The following is a 21,448-nucleotide window of genomic DNA, read 5'->3' on the forward strand; positions in this document are numbered from 1 at the left end:
GGCTCCTCCCTGGTTCCCCTCCCCCAACCTCCGCCTGGCTCACACCTGCCTGGGGCGGGGAGAGACTCAGGGGCAGGTGCAGACAGCCCTTTGCAGCTCTGAGGAGTGAGAGGCGTGGCTGGGCCAGGGTAGCCACATCAAAGGCAGCCGGCTATCCCAGGCTCCTCACTAAGGCCTCCAGAGTCTTGCTCAGCCCCATGTCAATGTGGAAGGTCCAGCCCACACGCAGAGGCTTCCCCAGACGTGGTCACAAGACACCTCGTCCACGAAGCCACCCCTGACTTCCCAGCCTACTGAGACTGTTTCTTCCTTGGAATTATCTTCCCTTCTTTTTCTTTTCTTAATGATTTTTTTTTTTTTTTTTTTTTTTTTTGAGAGAAGGTCTCACTCTGTCACCCAGGCTGGAGTGCGGTGGCGTGATCTCAGCTCACTGCAACCTCTGCCTCCCGGGTTCAAGTGATTCTCCTGCCTCAGCCTCCCAAAGTAGCTAAGATTACAGGTGCATGCCACCATGCCACACCCAGTTAATTTTTGCATTTTTGTAGAGACGGGGTTTCACCATGTTGGCCAGGCTGGTCTCGAACTCCTGAGCTCAAGTGATTCACCCGCCTCGGCCTTCCAAAGTGCTGGGATGACAGGCATGAGCCACAGCGCCTACCACTTGTGTTTTCTTTCCAGAGTGCAGTGGGCTGACATTTGTTATGAGCCTGACTCTGTCCTGGGTGCTAGGGACAAAGAGAGGGGTTGGGTGCAGTCCTGGCCCTCAGGGAGACAGCGGCAGGCAGGGGGCATCAAGTTCCCAATGTGTCACAGAGAGGAAATCATCAGGGTACCCAGGCCTACCTGGACCAGGCTGGGGACCCAAAGGCTTCCTGGAGGAGGTGACTCCCAAGACGAGTCTCAAAGAACAATTAGGAATTTGTCCCTAAAATGTGAAAAGACTGTGCCAGGCAGAGGGCACAGCACAGGTAAAGGCTGGGAGGCAGGAAATGGTGTGTTACTGTGGGGGACTTGCACATGAGGCCAACAGAGATTTTTCTGGGCCTTATGGATAGTTCCCCTGATGGGCAATCTGTTTTGTTTGTTTTTTTGTAGAGATAGGGTCTCGTTCTGTCGCCCAGGCTGGAGTGGGGGGGTACAATCATAGCTCACGGTAGCCTCAACCTTCTGGACTCAAGCAATCCTCCCACCTCAGCCTGCAAGTAGCTAAGACCACAGGTGTGTGGTTAATTTTTTAATTTTTAATTTGTATTTATTTATATTTTTTGAGACAGAGTCTCACTCTGTCAGCAGGCTGAAGTGCAGTGCCACAATCTCGACTCACTGCAACCTGCGCCTCCCAGGTTCCAGTGATTCTCTGCCTCAGGATCCGAGTAACTGGGATTACAGGTGTGTATTACCACACCCAGTTAATTTTTGTATTTTTAGTACAGACAGGGTTCCGGCATGTTGGCCAGGCTGGCCTTGAACTCCTGACCTCAGGTGATCCGCCTGCCTCTGCCTCCCAAAGTGCTGGGATTACAGGCATGAGCCACTGCGCCCAGCCTAGTTTAAAAATTTGTTTTTGTAGAGACGGGAGGTCTCAATATGTTGGTCAGGCTGGTCTTGAACTCCCAGCCTCAGGTGATCCTCTCACCATGGCCTCCCAAAGTGCTGGGATGACAGGCATGAGCCACCGTGCCCGTCCCCCAGATGGGTAATCTCTGCCCCCAACCTGCCCCGCTCCCCACCACTGAGCCCAGGTCTGGGGCTTTGCCATCAGTTCCGCCCCCTGAAGAATCTGGAAGGGAAATATTGACACAACCACCCCCTACCCAGACAGGAGGAGCCTGCGACGGATGACATTAGCGGTGCCGGCGCGCGGGAGCCAGCATATGGCTCCCGCTGCCGTGTTGGGGAACACGAGTGATTGCCACGTAATGAGATGCTCAACACGGCTGCTGGGGCCACACGGCGGGCCGCGCCGCCCACTCACCATATCTGCTGTTAAACAGGATCTGCACACACTCCCGGAGCGTGTTGATGTCCTCGGTTTCCTTTATGAAGGCGTCCCACTTCTCTATCAAAACACAGGAGGCACAAGTGAGCAGGGCCCCACAGGACGGTCACACGCCCTCCACCGGCCATGACCACCGGGCTTTCACCCCCAGAGCCCCTGAGGCCGGCCCCAGCCCCCAGTTCTTCCACCCTCTCCCACCTCAGACCATACACGAATTCAGGGTGCTCTGATGGTCCCCCGTCTGCCCGTTCCTGCCCTAACATTTGTCTCTGGCCTCTCCCATGGGTGTGGTGTCAGAACAGGCTCAGCCTGTCCATCCCGAGCCCATCCTGCCCCAGACATACAGGAGGCTGGAAGAGCAGTCCCTTCAGCAGAAAAAGAGGTCGAGTCTTATGTTTTTTTTTTCTTTAGATGGTGACTCACTCTGTCACCCAGGCTGGAGTGCAGTGGCGTGGTCTCAGCTCACTGCAACCTCTGCCTCCCGGGTTCAAGCGATTCTCCTGCCTCAGCCTCCCAAGTAGCTGGGATTACAGGGCACCTGCCACCACACCTGGCTAATTTTTGTATTTTTAGTAGAGATGGGGTTTCACCATGTTGGCCAGGCTGGTGTCGAACTCCTGACCTCAGGTGATCCACCCGCCTTGGCCTCCCAAAGTGCTGGGATTACAGGTGTGAGCCACCAAGTCCAGCCTGAGGTCGAGTATTTTATTTTTTAATTTAAATTAAAAAAAAAAAAATAGAGACAGGGTCTCACTCTGTTGCCCAGGCTGGACTGCAGTGGCGCAATCATAGCTCACTGTAGCCTTGAACTCCTGGGCTCACGTGATCCCTCTGCCTCGGCCTCCCAAGCAGCTGGGATGACAGGTGTGAGCCAACACTCCTGGCTGTGTTTTTTCTTTTTTTCTTTTTTACAGACAGGGTCTCACTCTGTTGCCCAGGCTGGAGTGCAGTGGTGTGATCATAGCTCACACCAGCCTCCAACTCTTGGACTCAAACGATCCTCCCACTTCAGCCTCCTGAGTGGCTGCGACTACAGGTGCCCACCACCATGTCTAGCTGGGCTGAGTCTTGATCTTCAGAATCTAACCCTTGTACCTCCTACATCTGAGGTCTCACTCAGTACTGGCCTTGTTGGCTTCCCCCAAACTCTCAGCTCTGCTGGTCTCTCTCTCAAAACCTCTGTCTTGATTAAATAATAACAAGTGATCGTTGGTTCATTTATAATCAGTAAAAGTAAGAACTTTAATTTGTTAAGTGCTTATCTGTGCTAAGTACCTTATATATATAATAATATCCTATTTAATTCCTTATGACAAGTTTTAAACAGAGATATTATTCCCATTTTGCAGATAGGAAAACTGAGGCTCAAAGAAGCTGAGTATCTTGCTTGCGATAACCCAGTGAGATTCTATCCCAGCTTGTGCCCCTGGCCCATGGGCCTGTCATGATGCTGTTCCATCTGGACATTCATGTCCCCTCCCTGCCAGGGCTGGACCTTGTTTGGGGCAGTGGCAGGTTGGGTTGTTGGGGGGGGCGGGGGAAGCATCCTCCATTCTGATCCCAGGGGACTGGGTTTTCTTTCTTCCTTAAAATTTTGTAGAGATGGGGTCTCACTAAGTTGCCCAGGCTGGTCTAGAACTTCTGGCCTCAAGCCATTCTCCCACCTTAGCCTCCCAAAGCACTGGGATTACAGGTGTGAGTCACCACACCTGGCCTAGGACTGGGTTTTCTTATAGAACCTCTTCCTGGAGGTGAGGCTGAGGCCTCAAAGCAAAACTGCTGGCAAGTCCTACTGCATTCCTTCTTGGTATAACTGAATCCCAAACTTTCCTACACTCAGGCCTTCTGTGTGATACTTTAAAAATCTGTTCCTTTTTTTTTTTTAATATATCACTTCCTTTAAAAGGTAGAGTTTAGGAGTTTAATTCCTCTCCCACAGAGGGTAGGCTGGATCATGTTTCTGGCTTCTAACAGACAGAATATGGCAGAAGTGACAGCAATTTCTGAGGATGGGTCATAAAAGCCATGTGGCTTCCTCGTTCCTCTCTTTTGGATCAAGAATCCGAAGGAAACCAGCGGCCATGTTGTGAGGATGCTCAAGCAGCCCTGTCAAGGCTGGCCCACACGGTGGGGAACTGAGGCCTCCTACTAACAGCCATGTGAATGGGCTCAGAAGCGTCTCCTCCCGCCCCAGTTGAGCTCTTGGATGACAGCAGCCCCAGCTGACATTTTGACTGCATCCTCATAAGAGACCCTGACCCAGCACTGCCCAGCTCAGCCAGTTCCGAATTCCCAACCCCCAGAAACTATGAGGTAATAAACACTTGTTTTAAGCTCCATTTTGGGGTTATTTATTTTATTTTTTGTTATAACTTTTTTTAGAGATAGGGTCTAACTGTTGCCCAGGCTGGAGTGCAATGGTGCGATCATAGCTCACTGCAGCCTCCAACTCCTGGGCTCAAGTGATCCTCCTGCCACAGCCTCCCAAGTAGCTGGGACTACGGGTAGGCACCACCACATTCAGCTAATTTTTCTTATTTTTTTGTAGAGACAGCATTTCGCTATGTTGCCCAGGCTGGTCTCAAACTCCTGGCCTCAAGCAACCCTCCTGCCTTGGCCTCCCAAAGTGCTGGGATTACAGGCATGAGCCACCATGCCTAGTCTGGGGTAGTTCATCACACAGCAATAAGTAACTATTATTAAACACCAGTTTACTTGCAGCCCCTTGAGCAGAGCTGTTCCTCCTTTCTCTCACAAAGACCCAGGAGACACACTTCCATTTCAATGGGCACCACCTCCAACCTCAGATTCCCACTCAGACCGGGGTACTGCGTGGGTGCTGTCCTACCTGACTTGTCATGGACGATGGAGAAGAGAATGCGCTTGGAGGCATGGACGTTCTGGATGAGAGGCCCACCAGGCCCGGTGGGCTTCTGTCCTGGACAAGGGAGAGAAGGAAGCAGGTTCCAGGTGGGACCCAAGAGGGTTCCCCAGATCTGGCCCCAGTGCACAGGCCCTGGCTCTGGGGTAACAGCCTCATTTGCCAGGGACATCCAATAACTGATTCCTGTGATCACAAACTCAATGCAAGGCCCCTGACCAGAGGCTTAAGACATTCTGCACCAGAATCTGCTAGCCAAAAGCCAGGTTAACAAGAAAGGGATGTCGGAGGTCACCTTTTCCAGGTAAGAACACTTGTTTTACGTGTATAAGCTCGAAGCCCTGGTCAGCCCACATATTTGGGCTTTTTTCCCCCCTTATAATAATAATAATAATAATAATAATAATAATAATAATAGTATATATAACTTACAAGCACCTACTACAGGCCAAGCATTAGACCCAAATGCTTTTTTTTTGGTAGAGATAGGATCTTGCTATGTTACCCAGGCTGGTCTCGAACTCCTGGGCTCAAGCAATCCTTCTACCTCAGCCTCCCAAAAAGCTGGAATTACAGGTACGCCTGGCCAGACCCAATGCTTTAATACAGCAACTCTCAAACTTGAGCACATTGGAACCACTTGGCAGGGTTATCCAAAAAGACTACTGGGTCCCATCCCCAAAGCTTCAGATTCAGCAAGACTGCAGTGGGGCCTGAGAATATGCATTTCTAACCCTCTCTCAGGAGAAGCTACTGCCACCGATCTGTCATCTAATCATGATAACACTTCTGGGAAGCAGGTACCGCTAGTATCCCCATTTTATAGAGGAAGAAACTGAGGCTCAGAGAGTAGAGATTTGCCCCAGGATGCATAGCCACTAAGTAGAGGAGCCAGGATATGAATCCAGGTGCTCCTCACCTGCAGCTGTTCCTTTCGTCCTGTCCACCCCAGGACCTACTTCCAGGACCTTCTTCCCCCAGTGCCCTTAATCAGGCTGGGTATACAGTGGGTGCTCATTCAATTGGAGCGGGTCCTCACGGAATGCATGGGGATGACTAGTATGCTTACTTCCTTTACTTCCTTTATAGCACGTGATGTGGATCTCCCACTTTTGACACCTGAAATATCGCTGGTGCTTTTTTTTTTTTTTTGAGACAGGGCTGTGCTGTCACCCAGGCTGGAGTGCAGAGGTGTGCAATCATAGTTCAATGCAGCCTCAAACTCCTGGGCTCAGGCGATCCTCCTGCCTCAGCCTCCCGAGTAGCTGGGAGCCAGGGAGTCCTCGCAGGCGTCCTCTTAGTCCAAGGCCAAGGACTTCATTCACAGATGGCTGAGCAGAGACCCAAGGTCCAAGGGGGTCTCAGCCAGGACACCATCTGTCCAGTCCCACCCCCATGCCCAGACACGGCTCCTTCCAACCTAAGAGGGCCCAGGCATCCTGACCTGCCCTGGGAGGATGTCCCCTGCATGAGTGACCTCTGTCCCACCCCCTAGACTTAGAGATCCCAGCAGCAATGTTACCACAACAGTCGGAGAAGTCTTGGGCACCGGTGGCCTTGGGCTCTGGCATGGGCCGGCTCAGGCCCAGGTCGCTGGGGGCAAGGGGGCAGGAAGGTGCTTCCTGCTTGAGCTCTCGGATGGTGTGGTTCGGGAGCGCCGTGCTGTACAGGAAGCTGGCCATGGAGGAGGAGGTGGCGGTGGGGGGCAGGTCCTGGGGTGGCACCTTGGGGGCCTGGCCATGCAGGCCACAGTCCCGTGACCCCTTGGGTATCAGGGAGACACCATTCAGCTCCACCAGGGCCTTCGAGTCCCGCCCGCCATCCTCAAGTGGCCTGAGTAAAGGAGAGGACACACGGACAGCTTTGTACATCTGTTTCACACGTTGCAGCTCTTTCCCCGCAACCCCACATCCCTGCCCTCTGCAGAACATAACAGCCCCATGAGGAGGGCAGAACAGGAGCTGCTCTTCCACTTCACAAGTGGGGATGCAGGCTCAGAGGTGGGAATGGTGTGCCCAGGGTCACAGAGCTAGGCCACTGGAGGACCTGGGCCCTGCCCCTCTGCTCTAATCCACTGATCAGATCCTGCCAGGTGCAGTTGATTGCCTCCTGTCTCCCGCTGCACCCTTCCCCTTCCTGCCTTTGCATTGTCTGGGGCACTTAGCAGAGATGGGTTCAACCTTAAGCCCTCAGGCTGCCTTCTTGGCTCTCCTGACAACTGCTACTGCCTCAGACCAGCCTCAACAACCTAATCACCCCTGGGTCCCTTATTAACCCCAGATTTACAACCTGAGCAAGCACAGGACATGGTTCTCCCATTTCTGACACCTAAAATGCCCCATTTTTTTTTTTTTTTTTTAAGAGACAGGGTCTTGCTCTGTCGCCCATGCTGGAGTGCAGTGATGCAATCACAGCTCACTGCATCCTCAAACTCCTGGGCTCAAGCAAGCCTCCTGCCTCAGCCTCCTGAACAGCTGAGATGACAGGTGTGCACCACCACACCTGGGTAATTTTTTTTATTTTTATTTTTTGGCAGAGACAGTGTCTTGGTATGTTGCCCAGGCTGGTCTCGAACTCCTGGCCTCAAGTGATCCTCCCACCTCAGCCTCCCAGAGTGCTGAGATTACAGGCATGAGCTACTGTACCCGACCACTTTGGTGCTATTTTGTCCCAAGTCATGTCTCTTCAAGTCTCTCTGCAATGCAACTTCCCTGGGAAGACTTCAAGGCTTAATGACCTGGCTCAGATCCTGTTCACTTCACCTTCGCTTTCACTTCACCTCCACCATCAGACTGGGAGCTTTCACCACCAGGGTCCCCCACGGGCATCTCAAGTCCCTTCCCCTCCGGCTAAGTGGCCTCCAGCCCCCGGCCCTGGCCCAGCCCCGGGCCGGCTGCCTCACTCACCTCTTGAGCTTGAAGCGGATGCGGTGGCTGTGTTCCAGGATGGCCATGAGGGCCTTGGGGTCGTACTCGGCCGGCCTTCGGAAGGCCAGGCCCTCGGGCAGCCCCTGCACGGCCAGCAGCCCTGGCTCCCTGAGCAGCCTCTCGTAGGGCAGTGGCACCACACTGGCCCTTCCCAGGGCCTCGCCTGTAGGTGAGAGTCCAGGAGAGGGGCCTGGTATGAGAGGGCAGCTAGGCTGGGGCCGGGGCTGCTGTGCCCCAGAGTGGGGGCGGTGTTGAATGGCTCCCCTTGGTGCGGGGTTCCCATGGACCCCTCCTAACTGCAGACTTTGTGCAGAATAACCGCCTGCAGGCTGGGGGTGGGTGCTGTGGACAAGGCCCCATTGTCTGCATCTGGGGGGCTGGGGCTCCCCCACCAAGCAGGTTCCCTGCTGCCCTCCCCGGCCAAGCCCCTCTCCACTCTGGGCACCTGGCTGGAGGGGAAACCGGGGACTACAAGGGCCCAAAGGACAGAGCAGAGGCAGACAATCCGGTGGGAGAAAAGAGGGAGAAGAGACAGAGAAGTGGGGACTTGCATGAGCCAGGCTGCAAGGAAAAAGCTGTAAGGGCTGGGCATAGTGGCTCAACGCTTGTCATCCCAGCATTTTGGGAGGCTGAGGCGGGAGGATCACTTGAGGCCAGGAGTTCGAGACCAGCCTGGCCAACATGATGAAACCCCATCTCTATTAAAAATACAAAAATTAGCCGGGTGTGGTGGTGCATATGCCTGTAATCCCAGCTACTTGGGAGGCTGAGGCAGGAGAATCGCTTGAACCCAGGAGGTGGGTTGCAGTGAGCCGCTGCACTCCAGCCTGGGTGACAGAACGAGAATCCATCTCAAAAAAAAAAAAAAAAAAAAATGGTGTAGGGAGGAAGGGAGAGACACCGAGAGTGGGGAGAGAAAGCAAGAAGAAGAGGAAGTGGAGAGGGAGCAAAAATAGGGGATTGAGAAAAAGACGGGAGAGGCTGGGTGTGGTGGCTTACGCCTGTGATCCCAGCACTTTGGGAGGCCAAGGCGGGTGGATCACTTGAGGTCAGGAGTTTGAGACCAGCCTGGCCAACATGGTGAAACCCCGTCTCTACTAAAAATATAAAAATTAGCCAGGTGTGGTGGCACGTGCCTGCAATCCCAGCTACTCAGGAGGCTGAGGCAGGAGAATTGCTTGAACCCAGGAGGCGGAGGTTGTACTGAGCCGAGATCGCGCCATTGCACTCCAGCCCGGGCAACAGAGCGAAACTTCATCTCAAAACAACAACAACAACAACAGAAAAAGACAGGAGAGAGGAGGAAGAGACAGACTGAGAAGACGCAGGAACAAAGATGGGGGCTCGGGGGCACAGAGGAAGGGAGGCAGGCTGGGGACTGAGGACTGGGCACTGGGATATCTGTTGTCACCTCCACGCTACAGCCCCCACCCTGAGCCGGAAAGAGGTCCATCCTTTCATAGCCTCCTTGAATTCTGCCCAAAGTGGACAAGGGGGGCCAGGGCAAGGCGGGCAGGGGCGTGGGGGGCTCTGTGCATGGGCCCTGCAGCTGGCAAGAGTGTCAACAGGGGCACAGCCAACCATGCATGGCAAGTCCCCCATCCCAGGGTGGCCAGTGTGACCACCCAGGGCCTCTGGGTACCCCTCCTTCTGACATAAGAACAGCCGAAGTTCCCTTGCAGACCTTTGCTCCATAAAACCAAAGGCTACAGTAGGAGAAGGGATAAAGCCAAATCACCAAATCAGAAATGAATGAGGTGGGACCCTGAGCACCAAAGGGACCTGCCCAGTGTTTCCCAGGGTGTGTGAAGACCACCACTGGGGCCCTGAGGCCCTCTGCAACCTGACGATTCCCAGGGAGGCCAAGTCTCCTCTCCCTGCAGGAAAGACATGGCTGAGCAATCAGCCTTCACTTAGTCATTCAACAAACATTCTCCGAGCACCTGCTGTTGCTGGGCTCTGAACTGTAGGCTGGAGACAGCTAGAAAGGGCAGATACAGCCCCTGACCCTGGAGAGCTCCTGGGCTGGTGAGGGGACAGGGCACTATGGGTGCCAAGAGAGGGGCCTAAACCCACTGTGAGGGGGCTTCCAGGAGCAGAGCCTCAGTGCCACGCAGGTGTCCGCCAGACAGAGGAGGGGAAAGGCAATCTCAAAAGATCCAACAGCGCAAAGGCCAGGGCATGTGAAATGCACCAGCGAGTGCTGGAGAACAGGAAGTGGTTCCGTAGGGAGGTCAGTAGGGCCCTGTCACCTAGTGGTAGAAGAAGGTATGGAGGGGATGAGGATGGGTGTGTGGGCCCCTGTGCCATGCTCAGGGAGATGGGGAGCCCCCGAAGGCTGTGGAGAGAAGAGCTTCATTCATGGTCAGACTTGTGCTTTGAGAAGATGCCCTTGGTTGCAGGGCAGGTGTAGGGAGCTGGTCTGGAAGCAGGGAGACCGTGGCAAGCCCGGGGCTATTTCTAGGCAAGAGGTGGCAGTGACTTGAGCCAGGCAGGGACAGGAGGGGTGGAGGTTTGGGCAGGGACAGGAGGGGTGGAGGTTTGGGCAGGGACAGGAGGGGCGGAGGTTTGGGCAGGGACAGGAGGGGCGGAGGTTTGGAAAACAGCTGGAGCAGAACATCTGTGTCTGGGAATGCAGAGATGAGGAAGGGCTGGGGTAGCCAGTACCCCCATGCCTTGGGGTCCGGCTTTGCCCAGGGCCCGTAGTGGGACAGGAGGGGGCCCCCTCTGCTGGGTGGGGACCCAGGCTCCCACCCTCCCTGGGGCCCCCAAATGGAATGAGGAAGGATCTTACTATAAAGAACATCAAACACCTCCTCTACCATCTTCCGCAGAAGGTACACATCTGAGCCATGTTCCAGGGAGGACCGAGGGAGGCTACGGCCTCCGCCCTCGCCCCGCTGCACCTTCTTGGGGTGCTCTGCCTCTGGATCCTTCCACGGGGGCCCTCCTGTGGGACACAGAGCACGCGTCTCACTACCCGGCCTTCGAGCTGGGATGTCTCTGCCTTGTGCTGAGCCGCGGAGACTGGCATACAATGTGATACACAAGTGAATGAATGAATGAAGAATTAATGAGTGACCAAGCCCTATCCCAACCACCCCACTGAGGGCCAGGGCTGGTCATCTCAGAGTTCCCAGTGCCTGGCCCAGGGCTGGGCCTCGTCTCTGGTCACCTCTAATTTGCTGTGTGACCTTGGGTAAGTCCCTTCTCTCTCTGAGCCTCAGTCTGTGAGTGTTCACGGGAGGCCAGCTATTCCAGCTCAGAACTGAGGTTCGATGAATGTTCCATCTGTGTATTTTTTTTTTTTTTTTTTTTGAGACAGAGTCTTGCTCTGTTGCCCAGGCTGGAGTATAGTGGCATAATCTCGGCTCACTATAACCTCCACCTCCAGGGTTCAAGTGATTCTCCTGCCTCAGCCTCCCGAGTAGCTGGGATTATAAGCGCCTGCCACCATGCCCAGCTAATTTTTGTATTTTTAGTAGAGATGGGGTCTCCCCATGTTGGCCAGGCTGGTCTCTAACTCCTGACCTCAGGTGATCCACCCGCCTTGGCCCCCGAAAGTGCTGGAATTACAGGTGTGAGCTACCGTGCCTGGCCCCATCCATGCCTTTCTGTGCTCTGACACGAACACTCTCTCGACCAATCTATGCCCCTGTTTTCTGCTCTGCCGGAGGGAGAGAAAACAGGCACCCCCCAACCCCTGCTCCAAGGAGGCCGTGGGTTGCAAACAGCAGGTTCATGCCAGGCTGGGCCAGGGTGGGGACTGGAGAGTGTTGGTGGATCCTTGGGGAATGTTCTAGAAGCTGCATTGGAAAGGAGATGAGAGGAGGGGCCTGCGGCCCCCTCCCAGCTTGGAGCCTGTTCTCCTCTGGGATCTGCGGAGCTTGAAATAAACCAGCCGAGTTCCTGGTGCTATAAATAGCAGCTCTGAGTGGCTCTAGAAGGCAGGTGCACCGCCTCAGGCTCTGGGCGGCTGGGGTGCCACACGACCTGCTGCTGTCCACTCTACCCGGCCCAGTCCCCCATCCTGGCCCTGGAGAAGGTCTAGGCTCTGAGGGCTGAGTGGGGTGGGGGGCTGGCTGGGGATACGGCTGCACCCCAATAATGCTAGGCCCAGCGCTGGGGGATGCCCTTCCCTGAAACAGCTGATCTTAGGGGTGTGATGTGAATACTAATAATAGTAACAACAGCTGGTGTCTATTGAGTGTGAACCAAGTGCCAGACACTGCCCTAAGTGCTTGCAAGGTACAAATTTGTTTAACCCTCAGACCCACCCGTTCTCCCCTTTCACAGATGAGCGGGTTGAGGCACAGCAGTTGTGGACCCAGGCGGCCCGTTCTTTTAACCTCATGCTATACCACGGTTCTTTTGAGATGGGGACTCACTGTCACCCAGGCTGGAGTGCAGTGGTGCCATCGTAGCTCACTGCAGCCTTGAACTCCCAGGCTCAAGTGATCCTCCTACCTCAGCCTCTCGAGCAGCTGGGACTACAGGTGTGCACCATCAAGCCTGGTTAATTTTTAAATTTTTTGTAGAGACAGGGGCCTTGCTATGTTGCCCAGCCTGGTCTCCAACTCCTAAGCTCAAGTGATCCTCCCATTTCAGCCTTCCGAAGTGCTAGGACTGCAGACATGGGCCACCGCACCTGGCCTAAGATGTTAATCGCGACTATAGCCATGACAGTGCCTGCCCCCTCAGGTTGATGTCAGGGTAGGTGAGTTAGCATCAGAAAAGATGCTATGCACAGCAGGCATTCAATAAATCTTATTGGAACATGGCCAGGCATGGCGGCTCACATCTGTAATCCCAGCACTTTGGGAGGCTGAGGTGGGCAGGTCACCTGAGGTCAGGAGTTCGAGACCAGCCTGGCCAACATGGTGAAACCCCATCTCTACTAAAAATACAAAATTAGTCGGGCGTGGTGGTGGGTGCCCGTAATCCCAGCTACTCGGGAAGCTGAGGCAGAATCACTTGAACCTGGGAGGCGGAGGTTGCAGTGAGCCAAAATTGTGCCACTACACTCCAGTCTGGATGACAGGGCGAGACTCTGTCTCATTAAAAAAAAAAAAAAAAAAAAATTGTGTTGGAATAAGTGCATTTGGTCCTTGTGTTCAGAAATACGTAGTTAAGGGGAAGAACTGAGCAACAACCTTGGCCTTGGTGTCCCCATCTGGAAAAGGCAGATGGAAGCGGCTGGCTCTGGCCTACCCTGGGGTTCACCCAGCCAGTCTCCATCAACTCAGGGGCTGCTGAATGATTCCAACAAAAACCGTGGCTGCCTCAATAACACCACATCGGGAATCTCAGACAACCTAGCTTGTTAGGTTCACCCCCCACACACCACCACCCTGGCTAGACAGGGTTGGGGACCCAGAGATGGGCTGGAGCGCCTGCCCTCCGGAAATGGCGGGCCCGGCCCTCCGGAGCCCTGGGATACTCACGGCAGAACCTGAGGAAGTCTGACTGTAGCTCCTTCCGGGCATTCAGGAACATTCTCCCCTTCTCCGTGCCTACCACAAAGGCGCTCTCATCGTGCACGGCGACACAGGCCACCTCGGCGTTCAGTTTGGACAGTGCTGAGCACTGTGGGAAGGGCAGGATGTGTGAGCGGAAGGGCTCCCCACACTCCGAACACCTCTAGTACCCACTTCGGGGGTGGGATGTGAGCTCCCAGCTGCCTGAGACCCCAGCAGCAGCTCCAGGGACAGACGGCCCCTCTGCTGTTCTTGGTCTCAGATTCTGTAGTGGGACTGAATGAATGGCCCTGCAGGGATTGGCAATGGGGGGCTGGAGGAGGACAAGTGTCCTCTGCTCCTCCCTCCAAGGTCCTCCTCCTTGGGGTAAGCCCACCTTAGACCCAGCCCCAGGGACAATGCCGTGCTGGGTTTTCTTGGCCCCTCTCAAGTCCTGGATGAGGAGGAGGTGGGAAGAACTGCAGGAGAGGCGGGGATTGGACAGACTGGGGCTGCAATCCCACCTCGGCCGCTTCTGCTGTGGGACTTGAGCAAGTCACGTCCCTCCTCTGGGCTCCAGTTTCCACATCTGTTTTGTTTTGTTTTTTGAGACACAGTCTCACTCTGTCGCCCAGGCTGGAGTGCAGTGGCACAATCTTGGTTCACTGTAACCTCTGCCTCCCAGGTTCAAGTGATTCTCCTGTCTCAGCCTCCTGGGTAGCTGGGACTACAGGCGCCCGCCACCACGCCTTGCTTTTTGTATTATAAGTAGAGATGGGGTTTCACCATGTTGGCCAGGCTGGTCTCAAACTCCTGACCTCAGGTGATCCGCCCGTCTCAGCCTCCCAAAGTGCCGGGATTACAGGCGTGAGCCACTCTGCGTGGCCAGTTTTCCACGTCTGTAGAATTGGGGACAAGCAGCCCAGTTCCACAGTGTTGCTGGGCTTGGGTATGGGAGTCAATGGTTGGAGGAAAAAGATCTCTAAACTGGGACACCCTATATGGGTATACAGGCAGCTGGCTATCCTCATGGCCCCAGAGTCGAGGTCTGCAGCCCCATAGCCCAGAGGCCTTAATGTAGGGGGTGTCCCTGCAACCAAGACCACCAGCATCGCAGGTCTCTGACCTATCCCACCAGGAAAACCCTGACTGTGAAGCCTGTGGCCTGCAGTTGTGCCTAATAAATGCTAGTTTTCATCTGAGTCAGGTAGTGCTGGCAGCTATAAAGTCTGGCTTCCAATTGCAGTTCTGTGCTGTGTGGCCTGGGACAGGTAACCTCTCTGGGCCATAATCTTGCCTATTGTGCCAGCCCCAGCCTGGAGTCGCTCTGGTTAGGAAGGTGCGGGCGGCGTGGGGCCAGGAGGCCTGTCCTCCAGGGTCCCTACTGGAAAATTAAAACACAGGGCATTCATTTTCTTCTAACATGAAAACAAAAGCTTGCTGTTCCCTTTCTGCGCAGGAACACTGTAGACTATTAACAAAAAATAAAACAAATAAATCCAGCTGTTTCTCATCCATCACAGCTGAAAGAGCTGCTTCATCCCACAGTCACCGTTCAGCTGAAGACGCCGAGACCATGGCAGAAAACTCACCCACCTAAAGGCACCCAGAGCGGGTGGGGAAGAGGATCTGAGATTGGGGGCGGGTGACGAAGGCACATCCCTTCAGCCCACCCTCCCTACAGGCCACCAAAAGACCCTCGCATTTGGAGGAGGCTGGACTTAGGTCACTGCTAAGCAAATGTCATTGTCACCCATGAGGGTCCCTTAAGAAACCCTTAAAAGGGCCAGGGACGGGGGAGCCTGTCTTGTTCACACTGCTAGGATAACTATAGGGTCATGTGCTCCTCCAAGGAGGCTCTGAAACACTCACTAGACCACTGCTACCTAGTAGAACTTTTTTTTTTTGAGACAAAGTCTTGCTCTGTCACCTAGGCTGGAGTGCAGTGGCACGACCTCGGCTCACTGTAACCTCCGCCTCCCAGGCTCAGGCGATTCTCCTGCCTCGGCCTCCCGAATAGCTAAGACCACAGGTGTGCATCACCATGCCTGGCTAATTTTTGTATTTTCAGTAGAGATGGAGTTTTACCATGTTGGCCAGGCTGGTCTCAAACTCCTGGCCTCAAGTGATCTGCCCCACTCAGCCTCTCAGGGTGCTGGGATTATATGCGTGAGCCATTGCGCCTGGCCAACCCAGTGTAACTTTCTATGACAATGAAAACATTGTACCTCTGCACTGTCCAATCCGTAGACACCAGCCACTTCTGACTACTGAGCACGTAAAATGAGGCTGGTGCAACTCAACAACTGAGTTGTTTATTTCGTTTTAACCAATTCAAATTTAAATGAATCAGGCGCGGTGGCTCACACCTGTAATCCCAGCACTTTGGGAGGCTGAGGCAAGTGGATCACCTGAGGTCAGGAGTTTGAGACCAGCCTGGCCAACATGGTGAAACCCTGTCTCTACTAAAAATACAAAAAAAATTAGCCAGGCGTGGTGGCACACGCCTGTAATCCCACCTACTCGGGAGGCTGAGGCAGGAGAATCACTTGAGCCCAGGAGGCAGAGGTTGCAGTGAGCCAAGATCGCACCATGGCACTCCAGCCTGGGCGACAAAGCAAAACCCTGTCTCCAAAAAAAAAAAAAAAAATTGCAAATAGCCACATGTCGCTAGTGGCCATGGCATTGCCCATCACTGCCCACATCAGCCACACCTCCATCACTGCCAAGCTCACAGTGCTTCGGGACACAGGGCTGAGCTCCTGGGGACCCTCCTCATGAAGGTCACTCTGCATAGGGGAGGGGTCGTCATGGAGAGTGTGGCACCCAGCTCCTTTTCCAGGGGTGTCTCCCACCGCTGCCCCAAACACCACTTAAGCAAACCTTGAGCCACCTACAGCAGGAACAGCTTGAAGGAGGTCCTTTATTTTTCGGGGAGACTTTGTACCCAGAAGTTCACTTTAAAAACTGGTCTTGCTGGGCCAGGCGCAGTGGCTCACGCCTGTAATCCCAGCACTTTGAGAGGCTGAGGTGGGTGGAATATGAGGTCAAGAGATCGTGACCATCCTGGCCAACATGGTGAAACCCAGTCTCTACTAAAAGTACAAAAATTATATGGCCACGTGTGGTGGTGGGGGCCTGTAGTCCCCGCTACTGGGGAGGCCCAGGCAGGAGAATTGCTCGAACCTGGGAGGCGGAGGTTGCAATGAGTCAAGATCATGCCACTGCACTCCAGCCTGGCGACAGAGCAAAACTCTGTCTCAAAAAAACAAACAAAAAACTGGTCATGCTGTGTGACTTCAGGCAAGGTACTACTCTCTCTGTGCTTCATCATCCTAAAATGCAGGGGCACAGCAGCTAACTGATGTTAGACAGATTTTTAATTTTATTTTTATTAAAAAAATTTTTTTAATTGAGAGAGTCTCGCTCTGTTGCCCAGGCTGGAGTGCAGTGGCGCGATCTCAGCTCGCTGCAACCTCTGCTTCCCAGGTTCAAGCAATTCTCCTGCCTCACCCTCCTGAGTAGGCACGATTACAGGAATGTGCCACCATGCCAGTCTAATTTTTTTATTTTTATTTTTTATTTTTTGAGACGGAGTCCCCCTCTGTTGCCCAGGTGGGAGTGCAGTGGTGCTACCTCTGCTCACTGCAAACTCCACTTCCAGGGTTCAAGTGATTCTCCTGCCTCAGCCTCCCGAGTAGCTGGGATTACAGGCATGTGCCACCACGCCCGGCTAATTTTTGTATTTTTAGTAGAGATGGGATTTTGCCATGTTGGCCAGGCTGGTCTCAAACTCCTGACCCCAAGTTACCCACCCGCCTCGGCCCCTAAAAGTGCTGGGATTACAGGCGTGAGCCACCGTGCTGGGCCAGATTTTTTTTTTAACACTTCCATCACAGAACCTCCCCCCAGGAAAAGGCTAGAGGAAAATGGTATTATGATGTCCTCATTTGGGATAAATTGCTATAGGTCTAGGTATGTAGGCAATAGCGCCAGGGGAGTGACGTATTATACAAAGCCTGGTTTCTCTCTTCCCGCCCGAGATGCAGTTAGAGCTCTTGCTTTAACGTTGGGGATTACATCTTTCTAGTGAATGGCTCCTCACACCTTATCCCCCAGGTCACCTGCTAGGAGATAGGCACGTGGTTCATCCCAGGGACAAAGTGGGAATGGCAAGAGGGGTGAAGGGACAAGGGGACGAGGGCCGGGAGCCAGTGTTTATTCCAGGGCTAGATTTTTTTTTTTTTTTTTTTAGACAGAGTCTTACCCTGTCACCCAGGCTGGAATGCAATGGCACGACCTCGGCTCACTGCAACCTCCACCTCCCAGGTTCAAGCAATTCTCCTGCCTCAGCCTCCCAAGTAGCTGGGATTACAGGCGCATGCCACCACGTCCAGCTAATTTTTTGTATCTTTAGTAGAGATGGGGTTTCACCATGTTGACCAGGCTGGTCTGGAACCACTGACCTCGTGATCCGCCCACCTCAGCCTCCCAAAGTGCTAGGATTACAGGCGTGAGCCACTGCGCCCGGCCCAAGGGCTAGATTTTTATGTACTGGATCTCATGGAAGTCTCACACCCTTGACGCAGGCATCGTGGCCCTAGCTGCAGTCAGATAAACTGAGGCTCAGGTCAGTGAAAGCTCCTTCGAGTGGCTGAGGTAGGACTTGAGCTACAAGGCAGGTGGGGACGCTCACCCTGTCCCCTCCTCCTGGGCGGGTGGGGACACTCACCATGGAGTCTAAGGCAGACACGAGGCTGGTGATGATCTCGTCTTTGCGGGTGAAGGCGGAGTTCCAGCGGTCGGGTCCGCAGCCGTTGGTGGGGACGTCACAGCGCTTGCCCAGCAAGGCCATGGTCGCCTGTGGGGAGGGAGGAGGCAGTGGTGGTGGGAACAAGGCAGGGGGCTTGGCTAATGTGGTGGCCACCCACCCCAATCCACCTGACCCCTGGACTCCCAGGGCCACCTCTGTATCCAGGGCCGACCTTCCCTGGGCCCAAGGGCTTTATGTGTGATGGGATTAGAGCCTGGACAGGCCTGGGCACAGGTGGCAGGATAATTCACACCCTGTGGCACACCCTCCTAAGTCTGCACACCCAAGCTGAGCCCAGCACCAGGACCAGTCTGTTGGGCAGGCCCCAAATGCCACCTCTCCCAACGTGTGCCGTTCTGGCAACAGCCCTCCCTCGCTCACACACCCTCCATAGCTCCCTACTGCCCACATTAGCTCTCAGCTCCTCAGCCTGGTATTCTAGTTACCTGGTCTTCTGTCCTTCACTCCAGTTCCCCCTCACACTCCATGCTCCAGGCCCTCTAAGCTGTGCCACTCCCAGATGTACTGATGTTCATGCTTCCCTAGTCTGTGTGGGTTCAGTTCCCCCTGCCTCAAGCACCCTTCCTGGGCCTGCCGTCATCTGCTGGTTGTCCTTGAAGCTTTTTTTAATTTTAAATTTATTTCGAGACAGAGTCTCGCTCTGTTGCCCAGGCTGGAGTGCAATGGCACAATCTTGGCTCACTGTAACCTCCCCTTCCTGGGTTTGAGTGATTCTCCTGCCTCAGCCTCCCTGGTAGCTGGGATTACAGGTGCCACCACACATCTGGGTTATTTTTGTATTTTTAGTAGAGATGGGGTTTCACCATGTTGGCCAGGCTGGTCTTGAACTCCTGGCCTCAGGTGATCTGCCCACCTCAGCCTCCCAAAGTGTTGGAAGTACAGGCATGAGCCACCTCACCCAGCCTCATCGAAGCTTTTAATTGTCCAACCTGCTTGCCCACCTCCTGTACCCCCAACCTGAAGCCCAGCTGGGTCAGGAGCCGGTGATGTCCTCCCCTCCCTTCCACATGCCTCTGAGCTCTGCCGTCACATTTCTGCATCAAGCCACGTGCTCCCGAGGCCAATGCCACCCCCGCCGAGGCCTTCCAGCCTGTTTCCCTCCTAGCCAGAAGACTTGGCATCGGGGTTATAGAAAGATACAGCAGGGCCGAGGCTGCTTTGTCTCAGGTCGGGGGCTCCCCAGGGCAGGACTATGTCCTGTTGCAATGGGGTTCCTGGGGGACAGAGCTACATCCTCCCCCTCAAGTCCAGGGCCCCCAATTGTGGGTCCCCATGGCATGGCACAGGCTTCCTGGGTATGACAGTGCCCAGCTGGGCACCCATGAGATACAAAGATCAGCCTCCCTCAGCTCCTGGTTCTATCCTGCCCCTCTCCTTCTCGACCCAGGGGGCACCCACAGGCTGCCCCAGTGCCAGGGCCTGCCCTCAAGACAGCTGTCCCTGCACCAATCCAAGAAGAGAAGGCAGAGACCAGAGGCAGGGGCCTCTTGGTTCCCCTCTCTGGGCTCAGTCCCAGTGCTCTCTGTGTGGCCCCTGCTGGGTGTTGACGGCAGAGAGCAGGGCTGCAGGTCCCAAGGGAGCCTGAAAACCTGCCCTCTGTCTCCTACCTGCAGACAAGGAGTTTCTGCACCCAATGGGGTAGGGAAGGCCCAGGCAGGAGGACTGGGGGGCTGGCGCCACAAAGGGCACCAGGCTTGGGGTGTCTTCTGCCGCCACGGGGGCCCCTGCCGACTGTAAGCTCTTTGAGGGCAGAAACCAGGTCTGCCTGCCACTGTTGCACCCCAGTACCCCGATCAGTGCCCAGTGTGCATGAGGCCCAAGGCGTGTGGTCCCAGCCACAGACAGGCCTTCCAGCAGGTCATGATATACGATCACTGGCCAATGACACAGAACAGGAGATGTGAGAGTGCATCATACTTCACAAGGCCAGAGGTGTCCAACCTCAGGGACAGAAACGTCCCAAGGAACGAGAGACGCATCAGAGCTCGGCTCTGGCCTCAGTTCTGGCTCTCCTCTGCTTTTTGGCTGTGGATAAATATTGATTTAAACAACTGGCCGGCGGGCGTTTGGCCAAAATGTATGTTGAGTTTGCTGCTAAATGTTTATAAAAGACATTTCTTCTTCTGGGTTGCAATTTTATAGAAGTTTGAAATCTGCTGTATTAAGGGATGCGGAGGGGGTGACAGGCCATGGATGGGACACAGGTCATGGATGACACCCGCTGATGAACCACGAGGTGGCCAGTGGCCACGGCTGGGGATGTTCCGTGGCAGGAAGCCCACTGGAGGGTCTTGCATGTGACCGGACTTTATAAAAGATCCAGCTGAGAGGTCTGCCTGCCTGGGGGCTGGAAGGTGTCCCCCTCCCCCCAGCCACCCCCTGCCAGCCCGTCCCTTGAACCATTCCCAGAAAGGCCTTAGGTCTGCCAGCCTCCCAGCTGCTGAGGCCCAAATCGAATCAGGGCAAAGCAGGAGGCACCAGACAGCCATCTAGCCCTGGACCCCAGCTGCCCCAGACAGCGGCCGGCTCCTTCCGGTAAAGGCTCTAATCCATTTAGGAAGGAACCAGGGACTCCAGGAGGGACAGACAGAGACAGGGAAAGGGGGCTGGGCTGTAGGCCATCCCCAGCTCCTTGTCTAAGTCATCCGGGCTTGTAGGACCCTCTGTCCTGAGCCACAGCCCAGATGGGCGCACTTGGGGAGCACGAAGAGAGACAGCCACTCCCTGCAAAGGGCCTCAGATGGAGGGAGAGGCAGGTTCCACGTGCCTGGAGCAAGAATGCAGTGGGGGAAGCGGGGGAAGATGAGACCCAGGCCCACGTCTGCTAGGACCACCTCAGGTGAGTCCTGAAACCCCGAGATTTTTCATTTGTAAAGTGGGAATGGTTCTAAACAGAAAATGAAGGCAGAGGCCGGGTGCGGTGGTTCACGCTTATAGTCCCGGCACTTTGGGAGGCGGAGGCGGGAGGACTGCTTGAGACAAGGAGCTCGAGGCTGTAGTGAGCTATGATGGCAACACTGCACTCCAGCCTGGCTGACACAGCAAGACCCTGTCTTTTAAATAAAAAATAAAAATTCTGATAGCAGGGCTGGGCGCAGTGGCTCACGTCTGTAATCTCAGTGCTTTGAGAGGGTGAAGCAGGCAGATCACTCGAGGTCAGGAGTTTGAGACTGGCCTGGACAACATGGTGAAACCCCGTCTCTACTAAAAATACAAAAATTAGCCTGGCGTGGTGGCGGGCACCTGTAATCCCAGCTACTCGGGAGTCTGAGGCAGGAGAATCGCTGGAACCCAGGAGGCAGAGGTTGCAGTGAGCTGAGATGGTGCCACTGCATTCCAGCCTGGGCAACA

The 21,448-nt window shown here is 54.6% G+C and overlaps 1 protein-coding gene across 13 annotated transcripts in view; it reads right to left on the reverse strand.

The window, feature by feature from the left end:
- GTF2IRD1 (GTF2I repeat domain containing 1) overlaps nt 1-21,448 on the reverse strand; it is a 150,759-nt gene that overhangs the window by 77,456 nt on the left and 51,855 nt on the right. For 12 of the 13 annotated variants that reach the window (XM_063668262.1, XM_054496629.2, XM_054496627.2 and 9 more), the window contains 7 exons: nt 17,996-18,124; nt 13,252-13,393; nt 10,602-10,757; nt 7,787-7,970; nt 6,403-6,713; nt 4,848-4,937; nt 1,976-2,059 (listed from right to left, as the gene is read on the reverse strand). In XM_063668262.1, coding sequence (XP_063524332.1) covers nt 1,976-2,059; nt 4,848-4,937; nt 6,403-6,713; nt 7,787-7,970; nt 10,602-10,757; nt 13,252-13,393; nt 17,996-18,118 — 1,090 coding nt within the window. In that variant the 5' untranslated portion in view covers nt 18,119-18,124. Of the gene's footprint in view, nt 1-1,975; nt 2,060-4,847; nt 4,938-6,402; nt 6,714-7,786; nt 7,971-10,601; nt 10,758-13,251; nt 13,394-17,995; nt 18,125-18,522; nt 18,759-21,448 lie in introns of those variants that run through there. The other variant, XM_063668258.1, reaches the window with a different exon arrangement.

Source organism: Pongo pygmaeus, chromosome 6 (genome assembly GCF_028885625.2).
Source record: "Pongo pygmaeus isolate AG05252 chromosome 6, NHGRI_mPonPyg2-v2.0_pri, whole genome shotgun sequence".
In the NCBI taxonomy this organism is placed as follows: domain Eukaryota; kingdom Metazoa; phylum Chordata; class Mammalia; order Primates; family Hominidae; genus Pongo; species Pongo pygmaeus.